We start from the raw sequence: 13,292 nt of genomic DNA on the forward strand, positions 1-13,292 counted from the left end.
CATCACGACCAAATAGCAGCGACTGGTTAAACGATAAAAAGTACCCGCCTACCGTCGAGCGAACAAATTCTAACACTGCAAGATGACTTCGTTTTACTTCGTAGAAACCGGCTGATGAATCAGGCTAGCGTAGAGCACCCACCACCTAAACATTACACCCACTATGTAAACATTAGAACACAGTACTGGTAATAATATCAGAGCAGCAGCAAAGGGGCAGATCAACAAATCAAATCAAAAGAACCAAAGGAACTGGGACATCAAGGACATGGGGGGCAGCCGGTCAGATGTGTGTTTAAATGTCTTGTTGCGTCAATGTAGGGTCCAGTTCAGTTATTGTAGTGGGTGCCCAAGGGTACAAGCTGTGGGCCAGTCTAGATGTTCTGGCGTCTTTGGACCTGTACCTTCTTCCTGAGGGCAACAGGTGATGGGCAGGGATAAGACTTTTTTGGAGGGAATCAGGAGGTGTCTGAGTCCAAGTGCTCTTTGGTGATATTATGATGTTATTTGACCGACCCGCTGCCAGAAAACCACAATGCACATTCAAGGATTTGCTTACGAATATTACTGTTACACTGAATCTGAATTTGCAGTATAGGGACAGCTGTGGTTAGAGCACTGGCCCGCGAACCGTAAACCCAGTGCATACTTCTTGCCAGCGTGTGAATGTGGAGTCTGAGATTGCGGATTGGCAGCCTCGCTTCTTTTAGTTTACTCCAGGGCAGAAAGTAAACGACTATATCAGAGTGGGTGGAATGAATTAATAATGCACAGAATTGTAAAGCAACTCTAAAGTGCAAGGCTACAAATGTAATTATGTGCCAAAGATGTATACAAAATTCTAATTACATACTGTGCACTAGCAGGAGGCACTGTGTTTGTTTAATGCTCATGTTCACGTTATTTGTAGTGATGGATGGAACGCTTCAGTGCTTCATGGGGCTTCATCTCACCATTTGCTCGACTCTTGAGCCGATGCTTCAAGGTGCTTCATTTGCTCCAAAAAATGTATAACAGGCAGAGTGATAATAGAACAATCAACATGATCATCGAGGTTCTGATTGATAGATTTATACTGAACAAATGAACGATTAAATATCTGAATGTTTGTGATTTCAACATAAATTTGGAATTTATTAACATGGAGTCTGTATTCATGATATAATGGTCGGGTTAAAAGAAAAAGTAGACGCTTCGCCTTTTTTTTTTTTACAAGAAATATATTAGACCAGGGAAAACAGTGTGTTGTCAAATTTGTGTATTTAGTAATATTGTTTATTTAATGACATAATTATTACTATATACTTTATTAGGAGATATCAGCTCAAAATGTTCCCAAACAGGGGAAAATATTCTTTTTTTGCTGGTTCCATCGCAAAATGAATCTCAAATAGAATGTACCAAACTCACAATAACCCAACACCACAGAATGTTTTGGGGGAATCCGTTGCGTTTCTTTGGCCCTTATGTTTCGAATCGCGCCAAATCCGCAAACCACTTGCTGAACCAGTCACATGGTAGGAGCGGTTTGCGAGGCTTCGAACGTCACCAATACAAGCCTCGATACGCACTTCACCAAAGCGTTCCCTGATTACTTGGCACACGCTTCAAAGCCTCAACATGAACGACACATCACTTCTTATTTGCTGTAGAGTTAGAGATGCAGCACACTTTGTAAAATGGCCAACACAGGCTTGCTATCCTAAGGACCTGTGCTTGATTGTAGTGCTGGTTCTCCAAGTGCATGCAAGAACATTGGATGGTCTTTGACTGTTGTGGCCCCTCTGTGCCATCAGCAGCCACTCAACTGTCCGACAAATGCAGTGTGAAAAAAAAAAAGTAAAATGGCCAACACAGCAAGTTGTCTGATGTAATCTACGTTCATTCCTTTTTATTGTTTTACAGAAAGCATTCCTTGTAAGTATTTTACGTTAAATGAGAGTCTTAGAGATTTGTGCATACGTGGACTTAAAAAGAATACCTTTGTTGGAACTTTGTGTGAAATTGCGTTACTACACAGTCTAAATACTGTTTCTTTCTTTTCTGTTGTACTTTCACTCCATCGATAATTAAAAGTGACGTTATTAAAGTAGACAATACGCCTGTCAGTTGTCGTGGAGTTTATCTATCTGCATAGCTGTGTCTGCTTCAACAGTGACGGCACAACATAGACCGGTTACTGTATTTTCCTCCAACCCCGTCAAAAAACAACTGCGCGCCACAATCCAGAGCGCCCTATACACGAATCCACTCGGGTGTCCCAGCACGACTTCAGTAAACTACAAACATGCACGGAGCAGACGGCGACCGCGCAACAAAAAACACCCACAACCACACTCATCACTCCACGCCGACGAGGAACGAACCGAAAAAGCGAGTGCAATGTGCCACTTCTAGACACAACTGAACAACTGAGTCACTGCGAACACGCCGACAATCCGTTGGTCCCAGACAGCACCCTCCCTACACGCCACAACTGAACAAAGCCCAGAGTCACCGTGAACGCCACAAACAAAGTCCCACTGACCCATCCAACTGTTTCGTTTAAAGTCCGGCGCAGTTTATTTGTGAAAAAAGTTCAAAAATAGACCATTTAATGACAGTGCGTCTTATAATCCAGAACACCTAATAGCCCGGAAAATACAGTATATGAGTGGACATACACTAACTTACAGTGGGATCTTGTCTCTCTGTAACTGCTGCTGTGAGGCTCGTCATTTTGGTCTTAAAATGTTCGTATTAACCCGCTCTACATGATCCTAAATTTTTTCAGGATCATTATTTTGTCTGTCAAAAAAATCCTCTTCATAACATAGAGCCTGATTCCAGATTCGCCCCGTAACCATGAGCTTCACGAGCCTCATTTGAGCGACGCTGAACACTATAGGTGATGTCACACTCTCTTAGTCTGTTTCTTTTATACAGTCTATGGGTTAGAATAAATAACAATATTAACAAATTAACATTCGTGTATAAACTATTCACTTTTAAAGGAAGCATCTATTTTTCATTAAAAGGAGCCTGATTTAAACTGCTTTGGATTGATAAAGGGCAAGTTTGTGCGCTGTCTGTTTTTAAGTACGCTATTTTGTTTAACTCGTCTTTACCACTGAAAGCTTTAAAGGAACGATGTATAGGCTGCGCTCTTGTTACTGTTTACAAAGTCTATTACAATCACAACTCAGCCTGGGTTACCAGAGCCTTAACCTGCAGATAGAGGAGACAAACAAACTTTCTCATTCTCGATAAATGGACAGATCACACATCATGTGGAAGCTCAGAACCTCCAGAATTCCCTCACTGAGCTGCAAAGGCTGCACTAGCACTGAGTAATGATTCGCTGAAAATGCTGGGGTTTTTAGGTAGTGACCATTCAGATCATAGAGAGGCATTTTAGGTTTAAACCAACTGGACAGACCCAAATGAGAGACTCGTGTGAGGCTTTCTGATTGGATAAGTGTCTTGAGAATCAAATTACTAAATTATAAGTTAACTAAATAAATGTTTCCTTATGTCTAATATTAGAATTGTAAGCAGTAAAAGCTATATTTGACTTTGTGGGGACACAGGTAGGTCAAATTTAATCAAAATCTTAAATATACTTCCTTTTAAGGGCCCAAATTACTCTATTCTCTGATCTATGTTATGTTTTTCCTCATCAAAAACAGACCTAGAGTTGTGTTTTGTTTTATTCACACCTGTTTAAAACACACACCCTGCATACTGAGTTCTTTTCTCAAACTCTGTTCCACCTTGTGATGTCATGTGGTAATACTGCAAGTGCTCCACTGTGTTTTTAAACTTCACACACCTTCAGAATAATTAGAATCATATAGATCATTTCAGCCATGGAATTTCTGATCTCTACTGAACTAAAAGTAAAAGGAGGTGTTAACTTGAAAACTACCACTACATGACATCACAAGGTGGAAGAGAGCATTTTGAGCTTTGGAGACTTATAATAAAGGATCTCAAACATTTGTGAATGAAACAAAACACAACTCCAGGTATGTTTTTGGTGAAGTAACAGCATTATGACATGTCTAAAAGCTCACAGGGGTCAGTTTTGTGTAATATTCAGGGTTCCCACGGTGTCTTAAAACATCTTAAAAGCATTGAATTTATGAATTTGGAAATAAAATCTTAAAAAGACTCTGAAAAAGTCTTGAATTTTTATAGCTGGGTCTTAAAATGTGTGCAGTATGTAACTTTGATGTAACGTATTTCTCCACAAAAGTAAAATTTGTCAGACGCCATTATTTGGTTAAATAACTTTGCTTAAATAAAAAGTGGCGGGAACAATAATTGAGGCACAGTTTTGGGTCAAAATTCTCCAAACACATCACTGAAAATTACAAGTTACAACAGCACAAGCAACAAGTGAAACAGAAGAGCGTAAAATCAAAGACAATCTCAGCAGAACACAAAGTTTGATTAACGGCCGTTGTGTTTGTTTTTTAACGCTGGTTATACGTTACCGAGCAAGACATTTCATGCTGGACTTATGGGGAAGAGTTAGCCACGCTGGCGCCACCTAGTGCAAATGCTCTCCAGCGACAAGGTCAGGAATCGGAATACACTAGACGGTTCACAAAAACGCTGGAAGTGCGAGTTCGGCCATCAGCCAATCAGCGAAGAGCCATACATTCTGTGTTGGCAACGATTCCCAAGATCGAGGATTTAAAGTCGGAACAAAGAGAATGTTTGGTGAATTTTATCAAGTGGAAAGACGTTATTGCCCTTCTTCCTACGGGATTTGAGAAAAGCTTAATATACCAGTTATCCCTGTTAGCGGCGCATTACATACATCACGACCAAATAGCAGCGATCGATTAAATGAAAAAAAAGTACCCGCCTACCGTCAAGCGAACGAATTCTAATGCTGCGAGGTCAGACGGTTTCAACAAAGTGAAACCAGCTGATGAATCAGGCTAACACAACGCAGCCCCGGGGTCAAAATCCTCCAAAACGTCACTGAAGATCATGAGTTACAGCATCACAAGCAACACACGAAGCAGAAGAGCGTGAAATCAAAGAACATCTCAGCAGAACACAAAGTTTGACGCAGCCATTTGTTTTACGTTACCGAGCGAAACGTTTCATGCCGGCGTTATCGGGAAGAGTCTCTATACTCCCCATAATCCTTTGTTTGAGAAATGAATGAACACAAATTCAAGAATTATGTTTTTCTTTGTCGGTAGGTGTATGAAATAAGATGTGACATAGATATTAAGTTTAAATGGTCTTAAAAAAAGTCTTAAATGTAACTTGAAAAACCTGTAGGAACCCTGAAGATAGGACCTGTAAACAGAACTGCTAATCTCCTTGTAACGCAATTTCAAGTAAATCCCTTTTCAATTAGCGCATCCAATGTCATCTAGTTTTTCAAATCACTTAAGATCAAATGACGCCAGTGATGAACTGCTAATTGAAATAATACAGCCTTTTTTTTTTTCCTCTCTTTTTTTCTTCACACGACCGAACCGATGCGCCTGGAGATAGGGCCTCTTTTCTTTGTGGAAGGAGACGTAGATGTTGAAGGGCGCGTGGTTAGAGGCCCCGTAATCAGCGCCTAATCAGGTAGCTCATTCAGGGATGCCAAGTAATTATTGATAAGAAGAAAGGGCCTCTCTCTGGGGCTCGTATCAGCACTCACAGTGAAGACTCTATCAGGCCATGAAAGGTCCATGGCAGCACTGCACAGCGGGACGATGTATGAGGGTTCAGCGGAGGTGGAAGTAAAAGTAGTAAAGAACTGTACTTAAAGGTCCCATGTTACGCAAAATGTACTTTTGTGAGCTTTAAGTCATATTAGAATGTTCTTACTTCATCTAAAACATCTCTAAACAAGTTTGTACACATTACAGATGAGAGTGATGTGAAGGATTAGTAGAATGTAGAATGTGTGTGTCAGAATCCTGCACGGGTCCAGTTTTGGAGACTCGCACCTGTCCGCACCCACGCAGTACAGCACCACACCCGCCTGTTAACCCGTGATTTTATCAAAGTTAAACTTGCACCCGCCCGGACCCGTTACCATTCCACCCGTTACCCGCCTGTGCCCGTGATAAATCACACACAAATTAAAAGCATTCTAACTGAAGCATCCATCAGAATACAAACTGACTGAACCAGGACTAAACCAGGACTAAAACAGAAGTTAAAAAGTTAAAAATGAACAAGGAGTCATTGTTGGGATGGGCTCTGAGGTGCGCCCGTGCAGACTGTTAAATGACTGCAGACAAAAGGACCAGTGCAGAGCTCCGCGCCCCACGGAGGTAAGCGCAGTCGTCGCCCGATCGCGCTTTGCGGACACCTCCTCCACGGGCTCGGGCAATTTTCTTCATTATTTGTCTCCAAAATCAAAAATGAAAAAAAATGGATAACGATTCAATAACGAGTCGAGACCAGGACCAGACCACACCAGACTGGGACTGAGACCGGAACCAGACTGAGACCTGACCAGGACTGAGACCAGACCGGGATTGAGACCGGGACCAGACCGGGACCAGACTGAGACCAGACCAGGACTGAGACCAGACCGGGACTGAGACCGGAACCAGACTGAGACCAGACCAGGACTGAAACCAGACCGGGACTGAGACCGGAACCAGACTGAGACCAGACCTGGACTGAGACTGGGACCAGACTGAGACCAGACCTGGACTGAGACCGGGACCAGACTGTGACCTGACCAGGACTGAGACCGGGACCAGGCCGGGACCAGACCGGGAATGAGGCCAGGACTGAGACCAGTTTAGACCTGGTTCAGTTCTGGTTTAGACCTGACTTGGAACCTGGTTTAGTTCTGGTTCAGTCTGTATGTGGTACAAAAGTTTGGCATCTCAGTTTAAGTCACAGAAACAGGAAACAGACATTATCTGTTTTTTCCCATTATTTATTTAAAATCAAAAAAATGAAAAACTGGAAAAGAAAAAAAAAAGACTTGTTATCTGTTTTTTTTTTTTTTTTTTTTTTTTTTCATCATTTTGGTTTTGGATATAAATATGATATAAATTGGATCCAATTTTAGGTTTTATTTTGAAAAACAATAAAGAAATGATACATGGATTCTTAAAGCTCACAAGAGTCAATTTTGTTTAATACTGGACCTTTAATCTGAGTTTTAACACAATCTGATCATAAAGAACTGACTTACCCGGAAGTGCAGCAGGTTTTAAACAAGTCCGTCTCTGGTAACACGACCGTTACGAGCTAACTGGCAGAATCCTCGCCGTTTGAGCAGCTAATTTAACCCAGATCCCGCTAACATTAATCTAGTTGTCGCCGTGATTGATTTCCGCGGTTGACTGTTTGTTCCAGAAAATAAATCAAGAAGACAAACTGTGAGCCGCCGTCAAACGTTTCGCCGGCGTGCCAAAAGCTAGCTCGTTTTCCCATTTGCGCTAATTAGCTTCTCTCTCTGCCCCCGCCAGAGAACCGCCTTGAAGATATCACAGACCCTAACCGTTTTAGCCTCTTCCTCACGATATTAGGAGAGTAAAAAAACTGCTAAAACACACAGTTAATCGATAGGTCAGCGTCCCGGGCAACACGTGGGCGTTGGCAGATCTGCGCTAGTCGATGGGAGCCGGTGGTATAGTTCATTATGAGGATGTAAGCACGGCTGCGGGGAGGACGGTGGATATTGACCGGCTCGGTTACATAAGTCTCGAAGCGGGAACGAAATGTGTTGTTTTAAAAAGCAGAGGTGTTCGAAGGGGTGGCGCGGCGGTCAAAGTTCATTCGATTTCTCAGCCCGGCGAGGAAGAGAGAAGAAATAACAGCTGGACATACAGGAAAATGCGATTTGTTTTGGATTGGTTCCCGCATGAAAGGTTATGTTTGATATTTTAGTGGTGAAAGAATTTTATCAACTTTATCACATTATATTTTTATTGTTAAAGCTGCACTGTGTAACTTGGAGATGTTATTTCTTTGCCTGGAATGTTCAGCAGTGTTTTATTGCAGAGGTGAGGATTTGGACCCGAGTCAGACTTGAGTCACTATTTTTAGGACTTGAGACTTGACTTGATAAAATGGAGAAAGACTTGGGACTCGGCTTGGACTTGAAGGTCAGTGACTTGGGACTCAACTTGGACTTGAAGGTCAGTGACTTGGGACTCAACTTGGACTTGAAGGTCAGTGCAGTGACTTGGGACTCAACTTGGACTTGAAGGTCAGTGCAGTGACTTGGGACTCGGCTTGGACTTGAAGGTCAGTGAGTTGGGACTCAACTTGGACTTGAAGGTCAGTGCAGTGACTTGGGACTCGGCTTGGACTTGAAGGTCAGTGAGTTGGGACTCAACTTGGACTTGAAGGTCAGTGACTTGGGACTCAACTTGGACTTGAAGGTCAGTGAGTTGGGACTCAACTTGGACTTGAAGGTCAGTGACTTGGGACTCAACTTGGACTTGAAGGTCAGTGACTTGGGACTCAACTTGGACTTGAAGGTCAGTGACTTGGGACTCGGCTTGGACTTGAAGGTCAGTGACTTGGGACTCAACTTGGACTTAAAGGTCAGGGACTTTGAACTTGACTCGGACTTGAGAAGACTTGATGCTTGACTTGAAAATATGTTTTTAGAAAATACTTGTATCTTTACAGTTGATAAATGCCATGCTTAATTTTACAGGAACAAACTTGAACATGTCCCTCCTTGTAACTGAAGTACTGTGATGTGGTATCCTCCAATGTACTACAGTAATATACAGTACAATGCAGTAAAAGAGAGGGTACTACATAGAACATGATTCTTCATGACAAAATAACTGTTATTAAGCTGAAATCTGAAATCTTAATTATTTCTATTCTGACCGTAATAATTTGCACTCAAGACATTTAAAAAGGAAAAAAACAACGGATGTCAGGAGAACTAACCCAGGATTTCTCGTCTACCGACATTCAACAGAATGCGGCAATATTTCTCTTATTTCTTCAATTACAGATGTTTTATAGCTCAAAAATACTAAAAGAAACTTTAATTCCTAACCATGTGCAGGCTTGCTTCTCCATAGATCTGACCATTAACCTGTTTCCAGTGTGAAAGGGCGACAGTAGCTCAGTTGGTCGAGCGTTTGTCCACTGATCCAAAGGTTGGCCATTCAAATTCTACTCTCATCTTTACATGGCCTTTTAAAAGCAGAATTAATTTTCATTCAGAATTAAATCACTTTTTGAAGCTGTCATGTAAACGTGGCATTTATGTCAGAAATTGTACATTTTAAACTGCAAAATTCATCTAAAACAACTTAATAAAAGAAACAAGTTCGCTGATTTCTGCGTTACAAAACTGTGGTGCCCAAGGGGAGCAGATGTTTTTTGTTTTGTTTTTTAGCGGTACCAGTGAATCTTTCTCTACATTAAATAAACTTAATGCCATACTGTGGAACATTTTAGGCAATGCATTTACATTACCATGGAGATATGCAGCTGTACTGATAATCAGGAAGTGTGCGGTTGGTCATCTAGTTGTTGTTAGTATTACTACCACGGCAAAACTCAGCACTGGCCTCTGACAATTTAAGAAAGCAGCTATAAACAAATTTTGGTGAATAATTAGGATGGTCAGAATGCATAAGGTACTTGAGGAAAAACTTTGGACCACTGCAAACCGTTTTAAAGTTTTTATGACAGTAAAAGTGTGTAACCTTTCTGGTGGAGGGTCCGTTAAATGCTTTTCTCATGGAGATGTTATTGCTTTGTCTGGAATGTTTCACAAACTTATTTATTTTCATGGAGACCAAACCAGACCAAGTTGTAGAGAGGCGACCCCGCTCTCAGTCAGTCTGTTTTTCTAATGTCATACTGTGGAACATTCCAGGCAGAGCAATGACATACCCATAGAAAGAAGCAGACGAAGGATCCCCAGCCAAAACGTTCCACAGTCCACCTTTAACTCACATCTTCCCCTCTCATCTCTCCGTAGACTCTCCAAAGATCCTGGGCCAGGTGACGGTGTACACGTGGGAGGGGAACCCCGCCAACATCAGCTGCGAGGTGGAGGCTCACCCGTCCGCAGACATGTCGTGGTTCAGAGACGGTCTCCAGCTGCCCAACGCCAACTCCAGCAACGTCAAGATCTACAACACCCCCTCCGTCAGCTACCTCGAGGTACTGTCTGCTCACGCTAAACTGACTCTTATGAGCTTTAAACCATCTTAGAATGTCTTTACATCCTCAAAAACAGACCCGGAGTTGTGTTTTTTTGTTTCATTCACACATGTTTGAGTGATCCTACATTAGTTTTCAAGTTAACAGCTACATTTCTCCTTTTGTTCAATAGAGATCAGCAAATCCAGAGCTGAAATTATCCAACTGATTCTGAAGGTATCAGTTGCTAGATATGCAAGATTTGTGTGTGATTGAAACAAACTCCATGTATGTTTATGATGATGAAACATCATGGTAACAGGTCAGAAACTGGCATTTAATGAGACCTTTAATTTACATTTTTGACCAGATACAATAGGTACAATATTTTTCGGACTATAAGGCGCACTTAAAATCCTATAATTTTCTCAAAATTTGACAGTCAGTCTTGTAATCCGGTGCACTTTATGTATTAATTCTGGTTGTGCTGACTGACCTCGAACCGATTTTTTTGTGGTACACGGCGCTCAAAAATCTGTCAAAATGTTTTAGTACGACTTTGGTAAACTACAAAGCACCGCACCGCTTGATGCATTGTCGGATTGTCGGATGAACTGCTACTGTAGTCAGGAGCCTCGGAGAGTCATGTCCTTTAGTCCGACAGAAGCTGACCGCATCAGCGCTTATAGTTTATGCAAATGAGCCATGTGGTTTTAAGTTTTGTTTGTGTAAAATGTTAACAAATGTGCGCAAAGCTGCATTAAACACATTATAACTTAGTGTATATTTGAGTCCTCCTCTGAGGAAATATAAAAAACAAACTATGTAAAAGTATTAAATTAAAAAAACTGGTTGAAAAATTTACTGAAACAATAAAAAGTAAAAATATTTCTTGCAGATTTTCAGATCTAATAAACCTTCAAATGTAGTGATTTTGATAAAGATTTTTGCTGAATTCTGTTCAGACAAAATAATTAAATCAATAGTTTGAATTGAATTCTTAGCTGTTTTATTTTGTTGTTGTTGTTTTGTTTTTTGCTGTAACTTGATAAAATAAATGATAAATAAATAAATAAACAAACCTCACAACCGTTAAACAGGTCTCACACAATACAAAAATAACAAATTGATAAAAAATATGTTTACGTCCAGTTAAAAAATTTTGCGAAGTAGAAAATACAGATACACCCAAATGTAGTATCCACTGTAAAATGTATTCGAGTAAAGTACAGATGCCTACATTATTTACTTAAAGGTGCACTATGTACCTTTTGGGTTGGGTGTCCGTCACCTGTTTCTATGGATATGTCATTGCTCTGCCTGGAATGTTCCACAGTGTGACATTAAACAGCTCTACCTTACATTTATTACATTACAGGTGGTTTTATAGCTCAAAAATACCTAGAAAAACATGGATTCTGACTGTGAGCGGGGTCGCCTCTCCACAGATCTGACCTGTAACTTGGTCTGGTTTGGTCTCCGAGAAGATAGAAAGGTTTAATGCCATACTGCGAAACATTCCAGACAAAGCAATAACATCTCCATGAAGAAAAGCATTAGATCAACCCTCAACAGAAAAGTTACACCTTTAAGTCCAGTACTTTTTTTTTTGTAGTACTTTTACTTCGTTACGTTCCACCACTGGTTAAACACGGTAATATAAAAACAACTGGATTTTCATTTCTCACAAGGTTCCAGTACGATTCAGTTTCAAAGCAGCTTTCATTGTGCAAGGGCCAAACACAGCGAGGTGCTTATCCTCTCAGCCATATGCTCGTATTGTATTTGTGAAACAGCCACAATGAGGCCTATCTCATCACAACAATAACTACATGTTTACCAGCAGAAACTCATTAAAATTAATAAAAAACAGACTTTCATTAACTGATAACGAACGGCGACGTGTAAAATGAAAGCAAATCTGAGCCAGTTTGCTAATAAATAATAATAATTGTATAGAAATACGTAGGTGCTCGTGTCGTGTTTTGTCAGAATCCGTGTATCATTCGTTCGTTCGTTTTTCAATATAAAACCAAAAATAAGAAAACCAAAAAAAACTACTATTTTCTTCATTATTTGTCTCCAAAACCAAAATGAAAAAAATTGATTAAGATTAATTTTTTCAGTTTTCGATTTTGTGTTTAAATGAAGAATGGAAAAAATGGATATCGGACGTTTCCCGTTTACGTGATTTAAATTGCGATGCCAGATTGAACCAGGACTGAACCAGGACTGAACCAGGTCCGGGACCAGACCGGGACTGAGACCAGAACTTAGACTGGGACCAGGACCGGGACTGAGACTGGGACCAGACCAGAACTGAGACCGGGACTGAGACCAGGAACAGGACCGGGACTGAGGCCGGGACCAGACCAGGACCAAACCTTGATTCAAACCAGGCCTTAGACCAGGTTTAGTCTCAGTTTTAGTTAAAGGTGTAGATTAAAATATGAAAAACCTTAAAATATGAAAAAAATAGAACTAGTTTGTGGTCCAGAGTTATTCCTCACTTTTTTACTGAGTTTATAAGCGCTCTCTCAAGAGACCAGAGCGGACCAGAGTTTTGTCATTACAGTAAAGCTCACAACAACTAGCATGCTGTAACACACTTCCTCGTTATTGGACAATAAAATGTAGAAAAGTAGATGCAGACACAAGAGACAGCAGACACACTTTGACCTCAAGAGCTGCAATATATCTGTAGTGAGACAAGACAAATACACAGAAAAACAATAAGTAAATGGTCTTTAAAAAGCTGTCACGAGCATAGTTATCTTTCAGGACGATACGGTGCACATACAGATATTTATGTAGGTGTGGATGATTCTCACAGCGTCGTGTTTTGTGCTTGTGTGTTTTCTCAGATCAACCCTGAGTCTCAGAATGACTTTGGGAGCTACAACTGCACAGCCACCAACAGCATGGGCAGTGAGTCCAAGGAGTTCCTCCTCATACAAGCAGGTAAGACATTTTTCAAATTAAAATTAAATGTATTTATTTTATTTATGATTTCTTTTTTGTTTGTCTGTCTTGTCTATTCTGTGTGGATTTGATTAATTAGATTAAAAGCAAATAATTATCATCTTAAAAGTTGTATAGAGGATTTTACAAGGAACGAAGCAAGGCAAGTTTATTTGTATAGCACATTTTGTACACAAAGTAATTCAAAGTGCTTTACAGAATAAGAAATAGATTAAAAT

The 13,292-nt window shown here is 40.6% G+C and overlaps 1 protein-coding gene and 1 non-coding gene across 2 annotated transcripts in view; both read left to right on the forward strand.

The window, feature by feature from the left end:
• The window catches only part of ncam1a (neural cell adhesion molecule 1a), a 246,768-nt gene that overhangs the window by 89,278 nt on the left and 144,198 nt on the right, over positions 1-13,292 (forward strand). The window contains exons 11-12 of the mRNA XM_055148709.1: positions 9,929-10,113; positions 12,957-13,053. Coding sequence (XP_055004684.1) covers positions 9,929-10,113; positions 12,957-13,053 — 282 coding nt within the window. The remainder of the gene's footprint in view (positions 1-9,928; positions 10,114-12,956; positions 13,054-13,292) is intronic.
• LOC129407567 (small nucleolar RNA SNORA44) lies at positions 1,691-1,820 on the forward strand. The gene has a single exon (XR_008631610.1). It is a non-coding gene; the product is annotated as a small nucleolar RNA SNORA44 (small nucleolar RNA).

This window comes from Boleophthalmus pectinirostris, unplaced genomic scaffold (assembly GCF_026225935.1).
Source record: "Boleophthalmus pectinirostris isolate CB_2022bp ecotype Guang Dong unplaced genomic scaffold, ASM2622593v1 HiC_scaffold_12, whole genome shotgun sequence".
NCBI classification, from domain to species: domain Eukaryota; kingdom Metazoa; phylum Chordata; class Actinopteri; order Gobiiformes; family Gobiidae; genus Boleophthalmus; species Boleophthalmus pectinirostris.